The sequence below is a fragment of the Telopea speciosissima genome, chromosome 2, assembly GCF_018873765.1.
Source record: "Telopea speciosissima isolate NSW1024214 ecotype Mountain lineage chromosome 2, Tspe_v1, whole genome shotgun sequence".
NCBI lineage: Eukaryota > Viridiplantae > Streptophyta > Magnoliopsida > Proteales > Proteaceae > Telopea > Telopea speciosissima.
The window spans coordinates 23,268,526-23,293,595 of record NC_057917.1 but is presented as its reverse complement, the minus strand read 5'-3'; the positions used below and the strand labels follow the sequence as shown (position 1 = coordinate 23,293,595).

Sequence of the window (25,070 nt, the reverse complement as noted above, 5' to 3'; positions counted from 1 at the left end):
TCACTTTCTGCTATTTCTAGTAAAGGATCTATCTCTTGCACTCCTACTATTTCTTTATCTTCTGTCTTACAAGTTCCTAATCTTTGTGCCAATTTTCCTTCCATTCACTGTCTTACTATTGTTCTTAATTGTTCTGTTCACTTCTTTTCCTCTTATTGTGTTTTTAAGGACCTAGCGATGGGGGCAACAATTGGATATGGTAGAGTGCGAGATGGTCTTTACTACTTGGAACCTGGTCTTACTACTGCTCAATTTCAGCTCATATTACTTGTGAAGGAAGTGCTCTCCAACAGTTCCATCACTGGCATCATCGTCTCGGTCATCCTTCCTTTTTTGTTTGACGTCTTTTGTTTCCCTATTTAGTCAAACAATGTAACTTGGATCACTTTTACTGTGATATCTGTGAACTTGCTAAGCACACTCGGTCCTCATTTTTTTCTAGTGATAATAAAAGTTTGATTCCCTTTTCTATTATTCATTCTGACTTATGGAGTCCTTCTCGGTTAGTTGCTCGGGGGTGGCGAGTGGGGTTGCGATGGTTTATCACTTTTATTTATAATTGTACTAGATTAACCTGGGTTTATCTTCTTTGGTCCAAATCCGAAGCTTTTTCTTGCTTCCAGTCTTTCCACAGGATGATCCAAACTCAGTTCAATGCCCAGGTTAAGGTTCTCCGCAGTGACAATGGGACGGAATACATTGATAGTTCTTTTCGTCAGTATCTTGATACCCATGGAATTCTCTCCCAAACCTTCTGTGTCTGCACTCCTGAGCAAAATGGTATTCCAGAACGAAAGAACCGCCCATCTTTTGGAGGTCACTCGCTCTTTGATGTCTACCACTCAGGTTCCTAAGTATTTTTGGGGTGATGCTGTGCTTATTGCTGCCTTTCTCATTAATAGGGTTCCTTTTGCTGCCCTTGATTTTAAGATACCAGTCAGCCAACTTCTTGACCCCACCATTGCTTCTCATCTTCCTCCTCGTATTTTTGGGTGCGTTTGCTTTTCCCACAATTCTTCCCCCTCTCGGTCAATACTTGACCCAAGGGCTTTCAAGTGTATCTTTCTTGGGTTCTACTTCTTAGAATGGTTACAAGTATTATCTTCCTCCCTCCAAAAATTGTTTGTTACGATGAACGTTACTTTTCACGAGGATGAACCTTGTTACTAGGCTTCTCTTCAGGGGGAGACTTTAGAAGAAGAGAATTCTTCACCTCCTTTTGTCATTGATACTGTTCATCTTTATGCGGAATAGGGTCTTTAGGGATAGCAAGCTGATGAGATTGATGCTGCAGCTAAACAAAAGGATCTCATTACCTACTCTAGATAAAAGAAAAAGACTATCCGAAACATACCATGTTCGTCTACGCCTCCCGAGCAAGTACTACCAATCCAAGCAACTGGTAATGAATCTCCTCCTGATCCTGATTATCGCCCCATTGCTCTTAGAAAAGGAGTACGGGCGTGTACCAAACACCCTATTTTCAACTTTATCTCTTATGATTCATTGTCCCCCTCCTACCGTGCCTTTGTTTCTTCTTTGTCTTCTATGTTTGTTCCACAGGGTTGGAAGGAAGCCATCATAGACCCAAAATGGAAAAATGCCTTGTTAGAGGAAATGCAGGCCTTGAAGAAAAATGACACTTGGGAGCTTGTGCCTTGTCCTAATGGAAAGAAGGCAGTTGGATGCAAGTGGGTATTCACAATAAAGCAAAATGTAGATGGAATGATTGCTCTCTATAAGACCAGACTGGTTGCCAAAGGATTCACTTAGAGCTATGGTGTTGATTAGCAGGAAACATTTACCCTAGTGGCAAAAATGAACTCTATTCAAGCCCTGTTGTCTTGTGCTGCAAACATGGAATGGGATTTTCATCAGTTGATGTAAAGAATTCCTTCCTCAATGGTGATCTAGAAGAAGAAGTCTATATGGGTATTTCTCCTGATTTTGAATCATCAACTACAACCGGCACAGTGTGTAGACTCCGGAAATCACTCTATGGATTGAAACAGTCTCCCCATGCCTGGTTTGGTAGATTTCAGAAGGCTATGCTGAAACTTGGCTTCAAACAAAGTAATGCGGATTATACCTTGTTTATCAAACACATAACAGGCAAGGTCACTGCACTTATTGTTTATGTGGATGATATAGTGATCACTGGAGATGATGAGGAAGAAATCTCCCTTCTAAAGACTCGACTGGAAACCGAGTTTGAAACTAAGGATCTAGGACACCTCAAGTACTTCTTGGGAATCGAAGTGGCTATATCCAACAACGGAATCTTCATTTCTCAAAGAAAAATATGTTCTAGACCTTCTTGAAGAGACTAGGATGCTTGGTTGCAAGCTTGTAGATTCTCCCATTGAAGTTAACTACCAACTTAGCAGCACTGGTGGTAACTCTGTAGAAAAGGAGCGATATCAACATCTCATCGCCAAACTTGTATCATTTATCCCACACTAGGCCAGACATCGCCTATGCTGTAGGAGTTGTCAGTCGCTTCCTACATGATCCGAAGATTGTACATCTTGAGGCAGTTTACAAAATTCTTTGGTATTTAAAGTCAGCTCCTGGAAAGGGTATTCTATTCTCAAATAATGGGAATCTGAAGTTAGAATTCTTTACTGATGTTGACTGGGCTGGCTCTGTTGATGATCGAAGATCCACTTCAGGCTATTGTACATTCCTTGGAGGAAATTTGATAACTTGGAGGAGCAAGAAACAATCCGTGGTTTCCAGGTCCAGTGCTGAGGTAGAATACAGGGTAATGGCACAAGGGCTTTGTGTGCTCATTTAGTTGAAGAAACTTCTCCAAGATTTGGGAATAACACCAGAAGGGCATATGAGACTCTATTGTAATAATAAAGCTGCAATCAGTATAGCTCATAACCCTGTTCAACATGATAGGACAAAACATGTTGAAATTGATCGACACTTCTTCAAGGAGAAGATTGAAGAAGGTTTGATTTGCACTTCGTTTGTTATAACTGAGCACCAAATGGTTGATGTTTTCACTAAAGGCATAACGGTCGAATCCTTCCATCCGATTGTCTCCAAGTTGGGCATGCGAGATATCTATTCACCAACTTGAGGGAGAGTGTTGAAGGATGATCCGTTGACCTGTGACCTGGACCCGGATACACTAAAGTGTCCAGGTTCATTATGCACATGGTGCACATGTGATTCTGCTAGGATTTTATTTCCATTATTGTAAATTTGTAATGATCTATAATTATAAATAAAGTAGTGGCCTTTGTCTTCTTGACAAGCCAAAATCATTCTCTCTTCCTCTCAACTTTTTCTATTCTGTTTAGGCTTAGTTAGTAGAGTTCTATTTTGACTGTGTAATCTGTCCAAGGCTATTATATAAAGGAACCTTGGTTGTAGCGATAGAAAATTCAATTTTATTGTACAGTCTTCTTCCATCTTAATCTCCTTCTCTTTTTTTTATCTCTCTCTCTCTCTCTAGTTGCAGGTACTGGTTATAGATCCTTGGTTTTGTTATGTGGTATCAAAGTGTAACCTGTACCTGTTTCTCACAATAATTGCCGTTTTGAGTCTTTTTGGGTATCTGGTTTGAAGAAGGAAACCCTAGTCCATAGAAGAACCAGGATTTCATATACTGATTTCAATGAAGTTTTTTTGTATGATGGATCATACCTGAAGTTTACAGGAATTGCTGTGATGGAGTGAATCATGTTCTACGTCTTGTGTTGTACTTTGAAGTCCAGCCCAAATCAATATATGTATTCCTGTTGGTGGTTAAAGATCATTGTCGCTGTCGGTAGCCCAAGTCAATTACTAAGGTTTTCCAGGAAGCGATTGTTCTTGGAGTTCTCTATTATCGTTTGTCGAGTTTTTTTTTTTTTACTTTTTAATTTCCACATTTGGTTGCTGATGGTTCTTGGAGTTATCATCTTCGGTTTTGAAGGTTGAAGGTTGTCCTCCTGATTTCCACCATGGTTGTGGTCCCTTTCTTTTTCTCGATTACAAAAATAGATTTGCTGTTGGTTCCATATGATTTCCCCTTGTAGGTTGTCGTATTTCTGCTTGTCGGTCAAAAGATGAAGGTGAGGGGGAGATTGAAGATTATTATTCTTATTTGCTTAAGTCATCAGTTGAAGATTATTACTATTTATTGTTTGTCCCTTAGCAACAATTTTATCTGTGAACAAAGCATATTTATTTAGTCTACAACAACCTGATGTTGTCTGGTCCCCAACAACTTGATATTGTCTGGTTTACAACAACTTGATATTGTTTGGTCCCCAACAACCTAGTGTTGAGTTATTTGATCTGATGCTATCTAATTCTCAACAACCTGATGCTGTTTGGTCCCTAACAACCTGATGTTACAGCTTGGTTTGCAGTAACCTATACTACATGTTTATTGGTGGAATATTAATCTAAGACCTCTATTTGGGGCTCAGGAGTGAGTTTGATCTTTGCTAATCAGATCTCTAATCATGTGATTACATCGTTGTTGTCCTTCTATTGGAGTACCTTCCTTAAGAAAGGCTTTATGTGTAGCTATGAGATGTTGCACTTTTATTTGTTTTTCTTTGAGTTGGTTACCACTTATTATTTCTTTCATTGGGAAGGGCTTATGATGTAGCTGTTGGATGTTGCACCTTTTAATGCAAAACCAACCTTGAACTAGGAAAACCAATGGGAGATTGATTGCAGCAGGATCAATAAAATTAAAGAACAAGATAAATAACTAAAACTGAATTTTTTTATTGCTATTTTCTGTTTACATATGAAAGTGTTGAGATGTGTTACCCGATATTATAAGGGTATTTTTGGGTTTTTATTTATGCTTTATTTATGTTCTTTTGAACAAGGGTAGGATTGTAATTTGGGGTGTGACACTGTTCACGTGAACAGTTTCGTGAATAGTATCGTGAACAGTGTTTCCCTTTGTAATCTCTTTTATTATTATTATTATAAATAGAGAGCTTGACTGATCTCATCGATCATTCAAGCCATTCACGAAATTCCTGTTTTGTTAACATGATATGTCAGACAATTTTCTTCTACTGGACACTGCCCATACTATCTGGAATGGTGCCAAAGAGACTTATGGTCGCACGGGGAATGATGCACAGGTCTATGAGATTAGAAAGAAGGCTAATGCCACTACCCAACAGGAGCTCTCTGTCTCCAAATACTATGCTGCCCTCAAGAACATGTGGCAGCAATTGGATCATTACTCCGACTATCAACCCTCTACTGCTACTGATCTGGCTGCCTATCGCAAACACATTGACAAAATACTTGTCTATGATTTTTTGGCTGGACTAAATATGGAGTTTGATCCTATTCGGGTGCAAGTACTTGGGCAGTCTCCTTTTCCATCCCTAGAGCAGGCCTTTGCCTTGGTTCATAATGAGGAATCTCGTCGGGCTGCTATGATGCATTCCTCTGCTGTTGATCGCTCTGCCTTGTAAGTTGCTTCTAGTACTCCTTCTCTTACCACTACTAATGGTAGTATTGCTGTCCCTAAAGGTCCTGTCAAGTGTGAATACTGCAACACGCTCTATCATACTAAGGCTCAATGCTGGAAGCTCTATGGGAAGCCTACTGATTTTGAGGAAAAGAAAGCCCGTGGGAAGTTTAAGTCCAAGGCTCATATGGCTGATTCTCCTACTATTGCTGCTGTTGCCCCTTCATCTGACATTGGGCTTACTCAGGATGAGCTCCTAGCTTTCCGTTGCATGCTACAGGCCTCTTCCGCTGCCTCCACTACGGCATCTACACCTGCTGCCCCTCTTGGTTCTAATTTTGCCTCAGGTACTCCAGTCAGTAGTCTGTGTGCATCGGTTGTATCCAGTCCTTGGATTATAGATTCCGGTGCCACTGACCACATGACTGGCTCCTCCTATGTATTTCATCTTTATTCTCCATCTTCTGGCAAAGACAGTGTTCGAGTAGCTAATGGTTCCCTTTCTCCTATTAATGGGAAAGGTTCCATACGCTGCTCACCTACCCTTTCATTAAAATCTGTTTTGTATGTTCCGTCATTTTCTACCAACCTTCTCTCCATTAGTAGTCTAACTAGAGATCTGAACTGCAAACTGATTTTTTTCCCTTCTCATTGTGTCATACAAGATCTGGAGACGGGGCGCACGATTGGGGGTGGTAAGATGCAGGGTGGTCTCTACTTACTTGACCCGGGTCAGCCTTCTACTTTGCATTCGGCTTCCTCTATAGCTCATCATTTACAGTCCACCTCGTCCCCTGACCTTCTTCTCTGGCACTGCCGACTTGGTCATCCATCCTTTAGTACTTTGTCTCTTTTGTTTCCGAGCTTGATTAAGCATTGTAATAGGAATGAGTTTTTATGTGAGGTTTGTGTTTTGGCCAAACAGACTCGTTCCAGTTATTCTTCATTAAATAAAAGAAGTGAGTTTCCTTTTGCTTTGGTTCATTCTGATGTGTGGGGCCTTGTCCGTTGTACTTCCCTTTCTGGTCATCGATGGTTTGTCTCGTTTATTGATTGTTATACTCGTGCCACTTGGGTGTACATGATGAGCCATAAAAGTGAGGTCTTCTGCTGTTTTCAGTTATTTCATCGTATGGTTTAGACCCAATTCAATGCCACCTTGCGCATTTTACGCAGTGATAATGGCAGAGAGTATATGGAGGGTCAGTTCCAACTTTATTTGGCTGCACATGGTATTGTCCATCAGACCAGCTGTGTTGACACACCTGCCTAGAATGGGGTTGCTGAAAGGAAAAATAGACATCTCCTTGAGGTAGCTCGGGCCATTATGTTTGCACGGCAGGTTCCTTCTCACTACTGGGGTGATGCCATTCTTACCGCTGCTTATCTCATCAATCGGGTGCCTACCCATGTCCTTGATGGTCGTTCCCCCGTTGATCTCCTCCAGGGTTCCTCCTCCTTTGTAGTTCCCCCCAAAGTTTTTGGTTGTGCTTGCTATGTCCGCAATCATCATCCTCATGGGAAATTTGATCCACGGAGCATTTGGTGTATTTTTCTGGGCTATTCTGCAACCCAGAAAGGATACAAGTGTTACCATCCACCTTCTCGTCATACTTTTGTCTCCATGGATATTGTCTTCCATGAGTCCTTGTCATATTATTCCCAGACACCTCTTCAGGTGGAGCAGGATCAGGGTTTTGAAGATGTGTCTGCTATTCTTCCGGCTTCTATTCAGGGGGAGCCCTCTGTAACTTCAGCTCCTATAGTGGCTCATATTCAGGGGGAGCGTAGACCAGTCAGTCAAATCCCTGTTGATAAGGTATATACCCGGGAGCGCACAGGACAAGTTGAGACTACCACCACCACCATACCACCTCCACAATCGTCTGCACTTGATCCAAATCCAGACCCTACTACATCATCTGGTAAGGATCCTTCCCTTGACTTACCTATCGCTGTTCGTAAAGGCGTTAGGTCATGCACCCAACACCCCATCTCCAATGTTGTTTCCTATGATGCTTTATCTCCTTCCTATCGTGCATTTGTTTCTTCTCTTTCCTCTGTTTCTATTCCTCAGAAATGGCAGGAGGCGATTGCAAATCCAAAGTGGAAAGCAGCCATGATGGAAGAAATGACGGCCTTACTTAAAAATGAGACATGGGAGCTAGTTGTTCTTCCTTCGGGTAAGAAACCAGTCGGGTGCAAATGGGTATTTGTTGTCAAGCAGAAGCCAGATGGAACAGTGGATAGATATAAAGCCAGGCTTGTAGCCAGAGGCTTCACTCAGACTTATGGGATCGACTACTAGGAGACATTTGCCCCTGTTGTGAAGTTGAACACTGTCCGGGTCTTACTGTCTTGTGCTGTCAACTTTGGCTGGGACCTATAGCAGTTGGATGTAAAAAATGCATTTCTTCATGGGGAGTTGGAAGAGGAGGTTTATATGGATGTTCCTCCGGGTTTTTCCTCTGACAAGACCCATGGGAAAGTTTGTAGGCTCAAAAGGGCATTCTATGGGTTGAAGCAATCTCCACGGGCATGGTTTGGTAGGTTTCATAAAGCCATGGTCTCCTGTGGATATAAACAGAGTCATGCTGATCATACTCTGTTCATCAAGCGAAAGGGAGAAAAGGTCACTCTTCTCATAGTTTATGTTGATGACATAGTTATGACTGGTAATGATACAGATGAAGTTTCTCACCTGAAAGCTTTCTTGGGACGGGAATTTGACATAAAAGATCTAGGACAGCTAAGATATTTTCTTGGGATTGAAGTTGCCCGTTCTCCAAAAGGCATCTTTATCTCCCAGAGAAAGTATGTTCTAGATTTACTATCAGAGACTGGTTTGCTTGGTTGTCATCCTTGTGACACTCCCTTGGAAGCTACTACCCGTCTGCAAGAGAAGGATGGTGAACCTGTTGATAAGGGCAGATATCAACGATTGGTGGGCAAGCTGATTTATCTCTCCCATACCAGACCAGATATTGCCATTGCTGTGAGTCTTGTGAGCCAGTTCATGCATGATCCTTATTCCCCTCACATGGCTGCTGTTCTTCGTATTCTCCATTACTTGAAGTTAGCTCCAGGAAAGGGGATCGTTTCGTCTCCTCATGACCATTTTTGCATTGAGGCTTACACAGATGCTGACTGGGGTGGTAACCCTGACAGGAAATCTACCTCCGGCTATTGTACTTTTGTTGGAGCAAATCTAGTCACATGGCGGAGTAAAAAGCAAAATGTTGTGGCAAGATCTAGTGCTGAAGCTGAATTTTGTGCTATGGCCTAGGGCATATGTGAGTTACTGTGGCTTCAGAGTTTACTCCTTGATATCCGTGGTTCTGTTCATCTTTCAATGATGTATTGTGACAACAAAGCAGCAATTAGTATTGCCCACAATCCAGTGCAGCATGACAGTACCAGACATGTGGAGATTGACAGACACTTCATCAAGGAGAAGTTAGAGAGTGGGCAGATTTATATTCCTTTTGTGAAGTCTGGAGATCAACTGGCTGATGTCTTCACCAAAGGGTTGAGTGGGAAGTTGTTTTATCCTAGTTTAGTCAAGTTGGGCATGTGTGATATCTATGCCCCAGCTTGAGGGGGAGTGTTGAGATGTGTTACCCGATATTATAAGGGTATTTTTGGTTTTTTATTTATGTTCTTTTGAACAAGGGTAGGATTGTGATTTGGGCTGTGACACTGTTCACGTGAACAGTATCGTGAACAGTGTCGTGAATAGTGTCGTAAACAGTGTTTTCCTTTGTAATCTCTTTTATTATTATTATTATAAATAGAGAGCTTGACTGATCTCATCGATCATTCAAGCCATTCACGAAATTCCTGTTTTGTTAACTGAAAGAAGAGCATCAAAGGATAAAAAAGAAGAAGAAAAGGGATTTGGAAGGGGAGGGGGGGATAGGATCAGCTATCTCAACCAGGCTGTCTCAACACATCATCCTCTCGCACAGGGCTTCTCACGCACGGTATCTCACCATTGCCGCATCTCACAGCTTCATCAATAGCTGTTTTCTCTTCAATCTGTCTCTTTTCTGTTCAGCCACATTCATGTATTTATAATAAAACAGCTCAATCCTAATCTAAGTAAGAAACTAATTAATAAAACCTATAAAATAGAAACTAGACTCTAACTAGGATTCCTAATTAGGATTACAACTCAATAGGAAACTAAACAAGTGACTAATAATAAAAATAACATCAAAAATCAATTCCCTAAGCCAGCAGTCCATATCAGCCCCCAAACCACTGTTCACGTGAACAGTGTTGCGAGCTACTGTTCACGTGAACAGTAATTTCTATTTTTTTCTTTGGTCTTCTTCATGCTTCGATCTACATCACCTTTATTTTTATTTGGGAAAATTACTACCTACTACCTGCCGGTTTATGGTGTGGCTATTAGATGTTGCACTTTTATTTGTCTTCTTTGTGAAGATGACTACTTACTACCTGCTTTCCTTAGGAAGAGCTTTTGAAGTTGTTGCTGCTATGATATTTTTAGATTGCAGTTTGTGTTTACTACCACTTATTTTTGCTCAGTGCTATTTGGATCTATTCGATATGAAGATTTTTATCTTCTATTACTGCTGATGGTTGATGTTGACCTATCTACCCTTCTCACATATCTCGGTATTAGCTATAGGCGCTAATATCGAGACACATACAAATCACGATAACACTCCCCCTCAAGCTAGAGCATAGGTGTTAATCCTGTCCAGCTTGTAACAAATATAATCCACTCTTGTACTCCCCAAAGATTTTGTGAACACATCTGTAAGTTGTTCTCCTGTACGAACATGATCAGGAGAAATCAATCCTTGTTGTAGCTTCTCTCGAACAAAATGACAGTCAACTTCAATGTGTTTCGTCCTTTCATGAAACACCAGATTTGAAGCAATATGGATAGTAGCTTGATTTCACACCACAGTTTCATTGGAGAACCATCAACAAAGCCAAGTTCAGCCATTAACTGTTTCACCCACATAAGCTCACAGGTAACATGTGCCATAGCCCTGTACTCTAACTTTGCACTGGAACGAGCAACTATTGTCTGTTTCTTGCTCTTCCAGGACACCAAATTTCCACCAACAAACACACAATAACCTGTAGTAGACCTCCTATCAACCGGAGACCTTGCCCAATCAGCATCTGAAAAACCCTCTATCCGCCCATGGCCATGATCACTGTAGAGAAGACCACGTCCAGGAACCTTTTTAAGATAGCGTAAAATATGCATAACAACCTCCCAATGAGATGTCCGAGGAGCAGACAAGAACTGACTCACCACACTAACAGGATAGGCTATATCAGGTCTAGTCACTGTTAGGTAATTCAACTTTCCAACAAGCCTCTGATACTTCTCTGGATCAGGCAAGACATCCCCACCATTTGCAATAAGCTTCAAATTGGGATCCATAGGAGTATCTAGAGGTTTAGAACCCAACAATCCTGTCTCTGACAGAAGATCAAGAACATATTTTCACTATGAGAGCAAAATTCCTTTCTTTGGCTGAGCAACTTCCACACTTAAAAAAATTTCAACATTCCCAGGTCCTTGGTCTGAAATTTCTGCTGCAAATGTGTCTTGAAACCTTCAATACTAGAAACATCATCTCCTGTGATGACTATATCATCAACATAAACCACAAGAAATAATTTTCCCGCATCAGAACGACGGAAAAATACAAAATGATCACTATCACATTGTGTCAGCCCAAATTCTAACACAACCTCAGTGAATCTTCCGAACCAAGCTCTAGGGGACTGTTTCAGCCCATACAGAGACTTCTTCAACTTACACACCAAACCAGACTCCCCCTGAGCAACAAACCCAGGAGGTTGCTCCATATAAACCTCTTCATGCAAATCGCCATGCAAGAACACATTCTTGACATCGAGCTGATATAAGGGCCAATGGTAAATGGCAGCCAGAGATATCAAAATCCGAGCAGAAGTAAGCTTCGCCACAGGAGAAAATGTATCCAAGTAATCCACACCATATACTTGGGCATAGCCCTTTGCAACAAGGCGGGCCTTCGAGCAAGCCAAGGACCCATCAGGGTTCACTTTCACCACATACACCCATCGACAACCAATAGCTGATTTACCTGAAGGTAAGGGAACAAGATCCCAAGTCTGATTTTCTTCTAATGCCAACAATTCCTCATTCATAGCAGCCTGCCAACTAGGACTAGACAATGCCTCTGCGACAGACTTAGGAATAGGATGAGTTTCAATAGTGTGTAAACAAGAATGAACGGTGGAAGACAAACCATCATAGGAAACAAAATTAGAAATGGGGTATTGGGTATATGCCCGAACCCCCTTACGATGAGCAATAGGAATATTGAGATCAGAAGGAGGTTCCAAAGGAGAAGGATCATTACCTATTGCAGGATCTGCCGGCAAAGAAGGAGATGGTGCAGAAGTCGATGTAGCGGGGGTCCAAGCACATACTTGCCATTGGTGATGTTTAAACACAATAGGTCGAGGTGCCGGTGATGAGGCAGCCTGCGCAGCATGGTGAACAATAGACTGAACAATAGAAACGGGAAGATCATCATCCAAGTTAGACAGAGTACAAGACTAACTATCATACGGTGTAGACTCAAAGAAAGAGACATCAGTTGTAACAAAGTATTTCCGCAACTCAAAAGAATAACAACGATAACCCTTTTGGGTACGAGAATAACCAACAGACAGACACTTGAGAGCCTTTGGATCATAGTTGTCATGGCGATCCAAGTCGGTGGAAGGGTGTCACGTCGATATATCGACATGTTGAACGCCATGGCGAGCATGTCGACCATGTTTAATTTTTTATTTTCTCTATTTTTAATGTCATTAAGTATGTTATAATATATGTCCTATAACATAAAAAATCAATATGAAAGTGTACTACACTACTACTAATATACTATGCCACTATGGTTTAATTCATGAAAGTGTAACTAATATCCATTAGTGTATATGAAAGTATGAAAAATTGAAAATATAGATTAACTTATCAAATAATTGAAAGCAATAGTAAAAATCAAATGATAGGTTAACCTGTTTACTGAAGCTTGATAGCAATAGTCTTTCTTCAGTGTGTGATTTGGAGCAAAGCATCTAAGCTATTAAATGGTTTAAAAAAAAAAAATTTAAATCTAACTTTTATATGTACAAATATCGACCGATATGCCAACATATCGTGGTATGGCGTCCATGGCGACGCCATGGAAGCCATATCGAACGATATATTTACATCCACCATGGCGTAGCTCGATATGCCACCTCTCCCAGCGCCAGGACGCCATGGCGGCGCCATGGCGCCGCCATGACAACGATGCTTTGGATCCAATTTGGAAACACCAGGACGATAATCACGAATAAAGAAAACACTACCAAACACACGTGGTGGCAAAATAAACAATGGCGCAGAAGGAAACAATAAAGAAAAGGGAATACCACCACGTAAAACAGAGGAAGACATGCGATTAATGAGGTAACATGAAGTTAAAACAGCATCTGCCCAAAAGGATTTAGCTATTTTCATTTCAAATAAAAGAGAACGGGTAAACTCCATCAAATGTCTATTCTTCCTCTCCGCTACACCATTTTGTTGGGGGATGTGAGCACAAGAGGACTGATGAATAATACCACGTTGAGTCATAAATTCAGCAAAAGGGGCAGAAAAATATTCCTTAGCGTTATCACTATGAAGAACATGCAAATGATGCGAAAATTGATTAATTACCTCATTCACAAAAGCACAAAAGACAGAAAATATCTTAGAATGATTTTTCATTAAGTAGATCCAGGTAACCCTGGAATAATCATCAACAAAAGTTACAAAGTAATGAAAACCCAAAGTAGAAACGACAGGACACGGACCCCAGACATCTGAATGAACTAAAGCAAAAGGTTGGTTAGACCGTTTATTGACTCTAGGAGGATAACTCACACGGTGGAGTTTCCCAAACTGACACGACTCACAATTTAAACTAGAAAGTGATCGAAAACGACTATCAAGAAGCTTCAAACTCTCCAACGAAGGATGACCCAAACGACAATGAATCTGGTGGGGGTGACGCCACACTGGTACACGCTATAGATGAAGTGTCCTCAAGTATATAAAGTCCCCCCGACTCACGACCTCTACCAATCATCCTCTTCGACGAAAGATCCTGAAATACACAAGAATCCGAAGAAAAGGTTACAGAACAATTATGGGTTTTGATAAACCAACTAACAGATAAAAAATTAAAAGGAAAATCCGGCACATAAAGAACGGAAGACAAAGACAGAGAAGGTGCAACATGAGCAGTACTAGTACCAGTTACTTTAGCCAAGGAACCATTAGCTAAAGTGGCATTCGAAGAAGATTTCTGAAAAGAAGAAAGTATACCTGAAACACTAGTCATATGCATAGTTGTCACGGCGTCACGGCGATCCAAGTCGGTGGAGGGGTGTCACGTCGATATATCGACATGTCGCCCGCCATGGCGTTGCCATGGTGAGCGTGTCGACCATGTTTTATTTTTTATTTTCTCTATTTTTAATGTCATTTAGTATGCTATAATATATGTCCTATAACATCAAAAATCAACATGAAAGTGTACTACTAATATATTATGGTTTAATTCATGAAAGTGTAATATCCATTAGTGTATATGAAAGTATGAAAATATAGATTAGCCTATTTCCCCCCATTAGGGTATAAGTTATTATGTTTAATATTTTTAAGTTTTATGATAATGTGTATTGCTCCAATACACATTAACGAAAAAGCATCTAAGTTATTAAATCGTTTTTTAAAAAAAAAAATATATAAACCTGACTTTTATACATTAAATGTTCAAATATCAGTCGACATACCCATATATCGTGGTATGGCGTCCATGGCGACGCCATGGAAGCCATATCGCTCGATATTTATACATATACCATGGCGGACCTCGATATGCCCTTTCCCCCAGCGCCAGGACGCCATAACAACTATGGTCATATGTTCGGAGGCCCCTGAATCAATGATCCAGGGACGAGAAGAGGCAGTCGAAAGGCATGCAATGGCATTACCTGTCTGAACAAAGGTGGCAGTTGGAGGCTGGGCTGACTGAGAAATCTGGAACTGTGTAAAACAGGCATATTCTCATCAGACATCTTCACAGTCTTACATTCAGGTTGTGGAGATACAGGAGACTCAGTAGTAGCAGAGTTGGAAAACTGTTGCTGATTTGGTTTGCCATGAAGTTTCCAACAGAAACGTTGGATATGTCCTGGACGACCACAATGATGACAAGTTCTCACCAAACAACAAGAACTATCAGTATTACTTTGAATACCCGATGTAGGTGCTTTACCGGAACCAGCACCACCACCACGATCACGACCACCACTAGAATTAACATTACCACCACTACCAGCCCCACTATTGGGCCCACGGTTTAATGGAAAAGAAGCCAAAGCCGAAGTGTCAACATCAGTAGTGCTCTCACGAGAAACACGAAGAACTCTGGAAAAAGTTTCAGACAAAGTGGCTACCTTGTCACCACCAAGAATTTGGGAACGAATGGAGTCAAACTCCTTCTCAAGTCCTGCTAAAAACCCCATAACAGCAAGTTGCTCCCGCTGACTTTGCATTTGTTCCACATTAGAAGTGATAGGAAGTAAGGAATTAAGCTCCTCATACATCCTCTTAAAATCAGCAAAATATTCGGTCAAAGTACGACCCTTTCCATCAACCCTGTAGAACTCTTGGGACAAGTCATAAATACAGGAAAGGTTGTTTTGTCCAGAATACAAAACATTGAGATACTCCCACAACTCTTTCACTGTATCAATGTGTGTTACCAAATCCACGATTTGGTTCTCCCTAGAATTCAACATCTGTCCCAAGATTCGAGCATCAACTGTGTCCCGTGAGGGATCATCCTCGGGATTAGGTTTGAAGAGGTGATGCTGCTGATCACGTCCAGTCAACACTAACTTAACAATCTTCTTCCATTGTAGAAAGTTTGTAATCCCCTCCAACTTCTTCTCAGTAATACGATTGGAGGAGGAAGAAAAAATTTCTGTAGTTGTTACAGACTTCGAACCATCACCAGATTTGGGTACATCACCCATTATGTATTGTTGGATTGATGAAGTGAAGAGAGAAACCCAAAGAGTGCTGAAAAAGGGGCAGAAATCGATTCTCCAAAAAACCCTGATAAAAGTCGACTTTGTTAGAGACCCTGACAAAGATCGATTCCACAGAGAAGATAGCCAGAATTTTTCGAAACTCTCCCAAAAATCCAGCCAATCTACACGATCTCAAAACCCTGCTAAAAAATCGATTTTTCTCCCCCTAGAAAAATCGATCTAAAAACCCTGTAAGTGTTGCCGATTTGATGCTTGAGTCTTCAATACAATCTTCACTCCATCCAACTCCTTCAAACACATCCACAAACAGAAAAAGTGACCTAGTTCTTAATTTATGCCATGAACTAGTCTCTAAACAGTCCCAAAATACAGCATAGGGTACTGCACCCCTTCAAACAGAGAATAGGAGAAACCGCAAACCCTTCAAATCCTCAAATACTCTTCAATCTTCAATTGTAGGCTGTAGAAAGAGAAGAAGAGACCCACGAAATCTGTAGCAGTACCTAATGCTCTGATACCATGTCAATAATAAAGGAAAACGAAGAAGAAGAAGAAGAGAAATCGAGAGGAAGAAGAGGAGAGGAGATGTGCAACTTGGGAGTTACACGATATGTGTTATCTCCCTCTAAACTTCAATATATAATCATTTATAACAGGAAACACAAAAATAAAAGAAACAAAATAACTTGACCTATCTACCCTTCTCACATATCTCGGTATTAGCTATAGACGCTAATACCGAGACACATACAAATCACGATAACAATGTGCTTGAGCTGATATTACTACTGGATTTATGATGATTGATTGAAGTTCTCTCCATGCTCATTGACATCTACAACTGCTATTCAAGAATGGTGTTGTGTTTAATTTCTATTCTTGATGGTCCAAGCTGGAGCTTTCCTTTGATATATGTACACCCCAGCTTGAGGAGAGGGGGGGGGGGGGAGTGTTAGAGAATGTATCTTGTTTCCATAGACCTTCATACCATGGGGTTATATCTTGGGTTAGTAGTTTAGGCTATGTTCTCGTAGTTTTCTATTCTATTTAGGCTTAGGTAGTAGAGTTCTATTTTGAGTATGTAATCTGTCCAAGTCTATTAAGTGATAGATAATTCAATTCTATTGTATAGTCTTCTTCCATCTTCTTAATCCTTTGTTTTGTTACACATGTAAACAGCCTTGAGAACTGAATGCTTGAGTGATTCCAGAGATCACCAAGCCCTTTTATTTATATTAAAGACAGTTACATCTAATCAGACTTGAACATGAATAAAGTTACAACTAATCAGACTTGAACTAGTTGAACTACCCTAGCCGATTCTAATTAGTAATCCTAACTAGGAATCGGCTAGGAGGGGGGAAAGGGGGAAAAGGTCAAAACTACCCCTATTGGGTAGAGCTTCAAAACATATATTATTTTAACACTCACCCTCCAGTTGGAGCATAAATATCAAACATGCCCAATTTGACTAAAATAGGATGAAAGACTTTCCCACTTAACCCCTTAGTGAACACATCGGCTAATTGGTCGGCCGACTTCACAAAAAGAACATAGACTAGCCCTTCTTCTAGCTTTTCTTTGATAAAGTGCCTATCAACCTCCACATGTTTGGTACGATCATGTTGAACCGGATTGTGAGCAATGCTAATGGCAGCCTTGTTGTCACAATACAACATCATGGGAAGATGGACAGGAGCACCAAGATCTTGCAATAAACCTTTAAGTCCCAACAATTCGCAGATACCCTGTGCCATGGCACGAAATTCTGCTTAGGCACTAGACCTTACCAATACGTTCTGCTTTTTACTATGCCATGTGACAAGATTCTCACCAACAAATGAGCTATAGCCAGAGATGGACTTTCTATTAGAGGATCCAGCCCAATCGGCATTAGTATAAACTTCAACTCGAAGATGGCCATGAGGAGACAAGAGAATTCCTTTTCCCGGGGCTGACTTCAAGTACCAGAGAATTCGAAGAACCAGCATCCCTGTGAGAGGAACAAGGGTCATGCATGAACTGGCTTACCATACTCACAGGAGTCACAGCAATGGCAATATCTGGCCGTGTATGAGATAGGTAAATAAGTTTCCTACCAGCCTCTGATAACGACCTTTGTCAACCGGTTCACCTTTCTTTTCCTTGAGCCGTGTAGTAGCTTCCATAGGTATATCAGAAGGATGACACCTTAACATCCCAGTCTCAGACAAGAAATCTAGGATATATTTTCTTTGAGAGAGAAAGATGCCTTTAGAGGATCGAGCAACTTCTATCCCTAGAAAATACTTTTACTTCCCCAGATCTTTTATTTCAAATTCCCGGCCAGGGAAAGTCTTCAACTTGTTGATCTCATCACTATCATTTCCGGTTACAACAATGTCATCCATATAGACTATGAGAATGGTTATTTTTTCACCATTCCTTTTTATAAACCGAGTGTGGTCAGCATTACTCTGCTTATATCCTACAGAAACCATAGCTTTGTGGAGCCTTCCAAACTATGCACGGGGTGACTGCTTCAACCCGTATAAAGCACGCTTGAATTTACATACCTTGCCGTTGGTCTTATCACATGAGAAACCGGGTGGAATATCCATATATACTTCCTCTTCAAGCTCTCCATGGAGGAAGGCATTCTTCACATCTAATTGCTGCAATTCCCACCCTAGATTTACTGCATAGGATAGTAGCTCTTTGACAGTGTTAAGTTTGGCAACCGGTGCATAGGTCTTCTGGTAGTTGATCCCATAAGTCTGAGTGAACCCCTTTGCCACCAATCGTGCTTTATCGATCCACAGTGCCATCTACCTTCTGTTTCACTACAAACACCCATTTACATCCAACTGGTTTTTTCCTTGCAGGAAGAACCACAAGCTCTCATGTATCATTCTTTTGTAAGGCTTTCATTTCTTCCATCATTGCTGCCTTCCACTTTCCATCTGTAAGAGCTTCCTACCAATTCTGGGGAATATGAATAGAAGAAAGAGAAAAAACGAATGCACGAAAGGATGGAGAAAGAGATTCATAAGAGACAACATGAGAAATAGGATGCCGAGTGCAAGCCCGAATACCTTTGCGATGAGCAACAGGTAGTTCAGGAGAAGAGATATTATTTGGAATAGGAGAATGATCTGGTTCCAGAGTCGGCAACTGGATGGGAACTGGTGCTGCAGTGGATGAAAGCTGCTTTTGTTTGCGACATCCTCTCTGGTAAGTTTTGAGATTGGATTCATTAATTCTCTTTTGAAATTCTCCAATAGTTTTTTGAATTGGAGTCAGCTCCCCTTGAATAGGATTTTTATCATTACCAGTATCTAAGTTCTCCCCCTGTGTAAGATCCTCGCTGTCTTCGTTAGAAGATATGGGAGGAGCAAGAGGGGTGGGGTTAGGCTGGTTATGTACAGGAAGTTGAGTAGGAAGCTCAGTTAATACATCTTCACTGGAATTCTTCTCCTGAAGATGAGTAGTCGGATAATAGGAGAGAGCTTCATGAAAAACAACATCCATACTTACTAGGGTACGACGGGTAGGTGGATGGTAACATTTATAACCCTTTTGGGATGGAGAATATCCCAAGAAAATGCAGCGAAGGCCACGGTGTTCAAGTGTGCTTGGGGAACGAGTATCCCTAGCATAACAGACACAACCATAGACTTTAGGGGGGAACCACAAAGGCAGAAGAGCCCTGTAAAATGTCAACAGGGGTGCGGGAGTCAAGGACTTGGGTAGGCATCCTATTAATAAGATAGGCTGCAGTAAGGACAGCATCACCCCTATATTGGTGAGGAACAGTACGGGCAAACATGAGAGCCCGAGCCACCTCTAGGAGGTGGCGGTTTTTCCTTTCAGCCACACTATTTTGGGCAGGGGTATCAACACAACTGGTTTGATGGAGTATCCCATGGGCAGCAAGGTAGTATTGGAACTGACTGTCCATATATTCTTTGCCATTGTCACTCCTTAATATTTTGAGTGTAGCATTGTATTGGGTTTGAACCAACCTGTGAAAATTTTGAAAACAAGAGAAAACATCACTTTTGTTATGCATCAAATATATCCATGTACTCCTAGAATGACAGTTAATGAAAGAAACAAACCAACGATGTCCAGAAAGAGATTGCTTTCGACTAGGGCCCCACACATCAGTATGAACAATATTAAAAGGAGAAGAACTACGTTTATTAGAAATAGAATAAGTGGAACGATGTTGTTTAGCCAAGACTCAGGGCTCATAGAAAAATCCGTCCTTATTACATTGTTTAATTAATGCTGGAAATAAAAAAGATAAAGTTCCTAAAGGGTGATGACCCAATCGGTTATGCCACTGTCGAAGTTCAGAAGAGACTAGTGAATTTTGATGAATGGGAGATGAAAGTGATGTTGGAGGAGGACTCCAACAGATACAATCCACTATGCAGCTTACCACATCCAATCGTCGCCCCCGTTGCCAGATCCTGAAAAACACAATGTGAAGGGAAAAAAGTTACTTTGCAATTTAGGTCACGGGTAAGACTACTAATGGATAAAAGATTAGTGGTAAAATTAGGTATATGTAAGACAGAGGATAAGGTTAGAGAAGGAGAGCAACTGATAGATCCTTTTTCACAGACAGAAGAGAGGGAACCATCAGCTATTCGAACTATCTTTCCCAAAGGTAGGAGAATAACGATGAAATAAACTGGAGGATCCAGTCATGTGATCAGTGGCACCGGAGTCTATGATCCAAGGAAAAGAGACTACCGATGCACAATGACCAGAAAATGAAATACCTGAATGGGCAAAATTTGAACCTGGAGTGGTGGAAGAAATAGCAGGGGTCGATGTAGTAGAAGCAGCGGAAGCTTGTAACATACGACGGAATGCTTGAAGTTCTTCCTTGGATAGACCAGTGTCAGTAGTAGGAGTAGTAGTGACAGCCTCAGTATGATTGGCTTTGTTTTTCGATTTCCGGGTAGCACGTTTAGCTTCAAAGTCAGCCGGTTTACCATGGAGTTTCCAACAAGTGGCTTTGGTATGATATGGCTTATTACAATGCTCACACTTCACAGTTATTTTAGAAGAGTCACTAGTAGTAGAAAGCCCATCAGTTGTAAGAACAGCAGTGGCAGCAGTTTTTAGAGCTGATCGGTCACTGGTGGGAGTGTGTAACATAGTAGTCCTCCTGTTTTCTTCAGTATGTACTAAGGTATAGGACTGTTCCAAAGTAGGAAAAGGGATTCTGCTGAGTACCTGAACCCGAATCTGATCATATTCCCCATTTAAGCCAGCGAGGAAGTCATATATTCTGATTTTGTCAACATGCTTGCGATAGGCAGCAATATCAGTAGGATTAGTGGGCTGGTAATCAGTGTAATGACCCAGGTGTTGCCATAGACTTCGTAGGAGAGCATAATACTTGGAGATGGAGAGGTCCTTCTGAGTGGTTTCATGAATTTTTTTGCGTAATTCATAAACCTGAGCATCGTTACCAACCTGTCCATAAGTTTCTTTGGCAGCCTTCTATATCTGGGCAGCAGTCTCTAGAAGTAAATAGCCATTGGCAAGATCTTGTTGCATAGAATTCAGAAGAAAAGCCATGACTTGAGAGTCATTAGAGATCCATCGAGCCTTTAGAGGACCTGCAGTAGAAGGCTTTACTAAAGTACCAGTAATGTGTCCAGTGAGACCATGGCCAGCCATGATGAGATAGGTTGATCTGGACCACATGAGACAGTTAATTCTATCAAGTTTGATGGAGGCAGCAAAGGGAAGATACTCTTGTCGAGTTGTCCATCAGGTCCAGAAGTGACTTGATCATCTGAACCAGTAGATACATCAGAACCAGGCATGGTGCTTGATATGCAATGGAGATGAAGAAGGTTATCTCAATCCAGTCAGCTATAAGATCTCTAAACAGAATCGAGTCACCTCCTTAAGAAGATCAGATTGTTCTCAAAAAAGAAGAACCCAATAATAAAGTAGACTCTAATTGGGGTTATGAAGAAAACCCAAATTGCAAGAGCTGTAGATGATGAAGAAGTAACTAGAACTGATGTAAAGAGGCCACAAGTATGATCGAATCCCTCTGAGATAGTAAGGAGGCAGTCCCTCAAAAATCAGCAGCTTCAGAAGAGGATTTAGAAAACTCTAACTGGGAAATACCTGAATCGAAGGTGGATGATGGGTTTTGAAATTGCAGCAATTTCAGCCGTCAGAATAGGCTGAAAAGCAGGTCGAGTATTCCTCTGGTAGTGGGGAATATGTCCTCCAAAAAGCAGCTGTCTGATGAGCCAATAAGAAACCCTAATTTGATCAAAAATTTGGAAAACCTGGGTTTGGAGAAATCGCAGGTCTGAATCTGAATTGATTGTGATCCACTCCTGCAGTCTTCAAACAAAGAAGGTGTGCACCAAGTATAGCAGGAAAAAACCTCCAATAAAAAGGAAGAATCGATCTTCAATTGTAGTAAAAACTCGATCTTCAAGGTTGGAGAAGTTCTGCCTGCAGAAATAGGGCACACCAATGATCTTCAGTCTTTAATGAGGTGGTATGGAGGGCAGCATCTAAATCCTTAGCAGATTCACCTCATAGCTGCTGCCCTGAATGAGAGAGAAGAACCGAGAGTGGTAGAGAAGAGGAAGCTAGAAATCATGGAGGGGAGGGAAAAAAACCAAAAAACTGAGAAAGCTGTTTGTTAGATCAGAATTGGCTCTGATACCATGTAAACAGCCTTGAGAACTGAATGCTTGAGTGATTCCAGAGATCACCAAGCCCTTTTATTTATATTAAAGAGAGTTACATCTAATCAGACTTGAACTATGAATAAAGTTACAACTAATCAGACTTGAACTAGGAGAACTACCTTAGCCGATTCTAATTAGTAATCCTAACTAGGAATCGGCTAGGAGGGGGAAAGGGGGAAAAAGGTCTAAACTACCCCTATCGGGTAGAGCTTCAAAACATATATTATTTTAACAACATATATCATTGAAATGCTAAAAAATTATATATTTTCATCAGAAGTTTTTTTTGGGGATCCATCTTGATAGGCTTAGCAGGATGTGTGGCTTTATCTGTAAACCATGTGGAGTGCTAATGTGGACAATCTGACTGTTGGATTGATAGAGGCCCATCTCTGTTGGCCAAAGTTTGGCCTCACCTTTGCCATATGGCTGCCATGATCTGCATGTTTCCCTTGTATTTCAGCACACCAAATTGACCTTTCGTTCATTAGTTCGGGTGGTTGGGGCCTATCATCTCTTTTTTTACTTGATGCAACCTAACCTGCCACGTGGCGGACATTTTGACCATCCATATTGGTGTTCAGAACGAGATGTTTTTCAAAAGAAGTCAAGAATTAGATCTTTCTAATGACTTATGAAACCCATTGTGGACCCGTAGTCTTTGAAACAAACCAACTAATAAAAAAGTCTAATTTTGTTCTGTTCGAAAATGCAAATTGACCAAGTCCTAATAGTAAAGGCAATCTGCATCTTAAAAATTAGGGTCATCTCTCTACTATCACTGATTCTCCAATTCCAATAGGACCAGAAAAGATATGTAGGATTGCCGAAGCTATTTCAAAATGCAGCAATTTCAGATAGTTAATATTACAACGACAATCATGATGATGATGATGCATTGGACTCCTGATTTGATATAAATACATACACAAATGAATAAATATTATAAGAAATTCTCAGAAAATATTTGTTAGTGGTGTCATTCTTTAGCATAGCTCACAATCACATGAATCTATGCAGGTTATGTTAGTCACTTTTTTTATTCTTGCTGATGGTGTTTCTATGTCCTACTTTGCAGCGTTTGGACTGTTGATCTGGCATACTTATTGCAGAAATTTTCTGTTAGTTTTTGGTTCTTCACCATAACTTTAGGAGTAGATCCAAATTTTCGTGTTGAGACGTTTTACAAGGTGAGTTATTTTCTAAAAAGATCTTTGGTTCTTTGCTTTATCATGTTCATATGTCTTCCAACGCAGGATCATTCCATTTGGTTTCATATTATGTCATGGTCTCAGAAGCATGGTTTCAAAACTCTTTGTTGGATTCTGCCAATCTCAAGTTGACATGGCGTATCCAGCCCAATCCTGACCCAGTCTTGAAAGAACTTCGGGTAGGATCAAACAGATTGCTTGTTGACTTGGCCAATCTGACTGATCCTATCCAAATTTTTAAAACCATGGTCACAAGACAATGTTTTTCACCATAGTTTCAGAAACTGGACTGGACTGAGGTGATTAAACCCAAACCTGCCCCCTTTCCCTTTATCTAGTTTCCTTGGCAGTTATATTGGATAACTGGTCCAGACCTTTCCAGTTTGAATGAATAGGGACCATATTTGTTTGCTGCAATTGCTTTGTTGGATGACTCATTTTCCAGGCATGCTTACATGTGCTCCTTTGTGGTGTATATTATCCAATAAAATGTCTAGTTGATGAAGTTTTAAGGGCTTGTGGCATGTTGACTCCTTGAGCATACAACTCATTTAACTGTTCTTTACATTACTTTCTTAATGTTGTTCTTGAGGACTCAAGTGTTATTAATTCATTATGTTACAGGATTTCTTCTCCAAGACTTCTAGTTGTCTCTCAAAGCTAGAAGTGTCTGTTTTATTGGAATTTAGTTGCAGAGTGGTTGTTGAATGTAATCATACTAGGACTACAAATGAAATTTTATTTTCCATCCCAGGTCAAAACCATACTACCAAACCTTAGTTGTGTTTTTTTATATAAGATCAGCAGCTTCAGACCCCTCATGTATCTCCATTATCCAGCCATACAAACTTCACAGTTTCATTCCTAATCCTAAAATCCATCATACCCTTGTGGAGCTCAGGCATAGAGTCATTGAAGCCTGAGCTTTTTCAGTGATCTTACTTAAATAATGATGGTTCTGTGTTTGGATGCTCTTAGCTGAATTGATTTTAGTCTGCCACTGTACATCTGCAAAATCTTTTTGTATATGGAAGGTTCATGGTTTTTTTTTGGGTTGAAAGATTCATGGTTTAAAGTATCGGTACGTATCGTATTGGCCGATACATATCGATATCAGTTGGTACCGATACGATACATACCGAAACGTCTCTTCTTTTTTTTTTTTTTTTTTTTTTTTTTTTTTAAAAATGGACTATCTCGGATTGTATCAAAATGTATTGGCCGATACGATATTTTACGACCGTTACGTATTGATACATATCAATACGTCCAGTAAAGGGTTCTGTGGGTGGTTTAATACGTATCGACTGATACATATCGATACCATTGATACATTCCATAAAAAATCCATATTCACTCACAGATTCGATTCAACTCCTATTCTAACAGAAAAATGAAGGAAAACTCTCAACCAAGAGACTAAAATCTTGCATTTAATCTTGGTCTTTCACACTTTTGGACTCAAAAATGAATCAAGGAGTGCTACAACATCATCCTTTGCATCATCCAATACTCTTCATGGCTATAGACGATTACAACATGTAAGAA

General features: G+C 40.6%; 1 protein-coding gene across 1 annotated transcript in view; it reads left to right on the top strand.

The window, feature by feature from the left end:
* Nucleotides 1–25,070, top strand: part of LOC122652793 (guanylyl cyclase 1-like) — a 109,026-nt gene that overhangs the window by 14,850 nt on the left and 69,106 nt on the right. Inside the window, exon 3 of the mRNA XM_043846649.1 lies at nucleotides 23,390–23,501. Coding sequence (XP_043702584.1) covers nucleotides 23,390–23,501 — 112 coding nt within the window. The remainder of the gene's footprint in view (nucleotides 1–23,389; nucleotides 23,502–25,070) is intronic.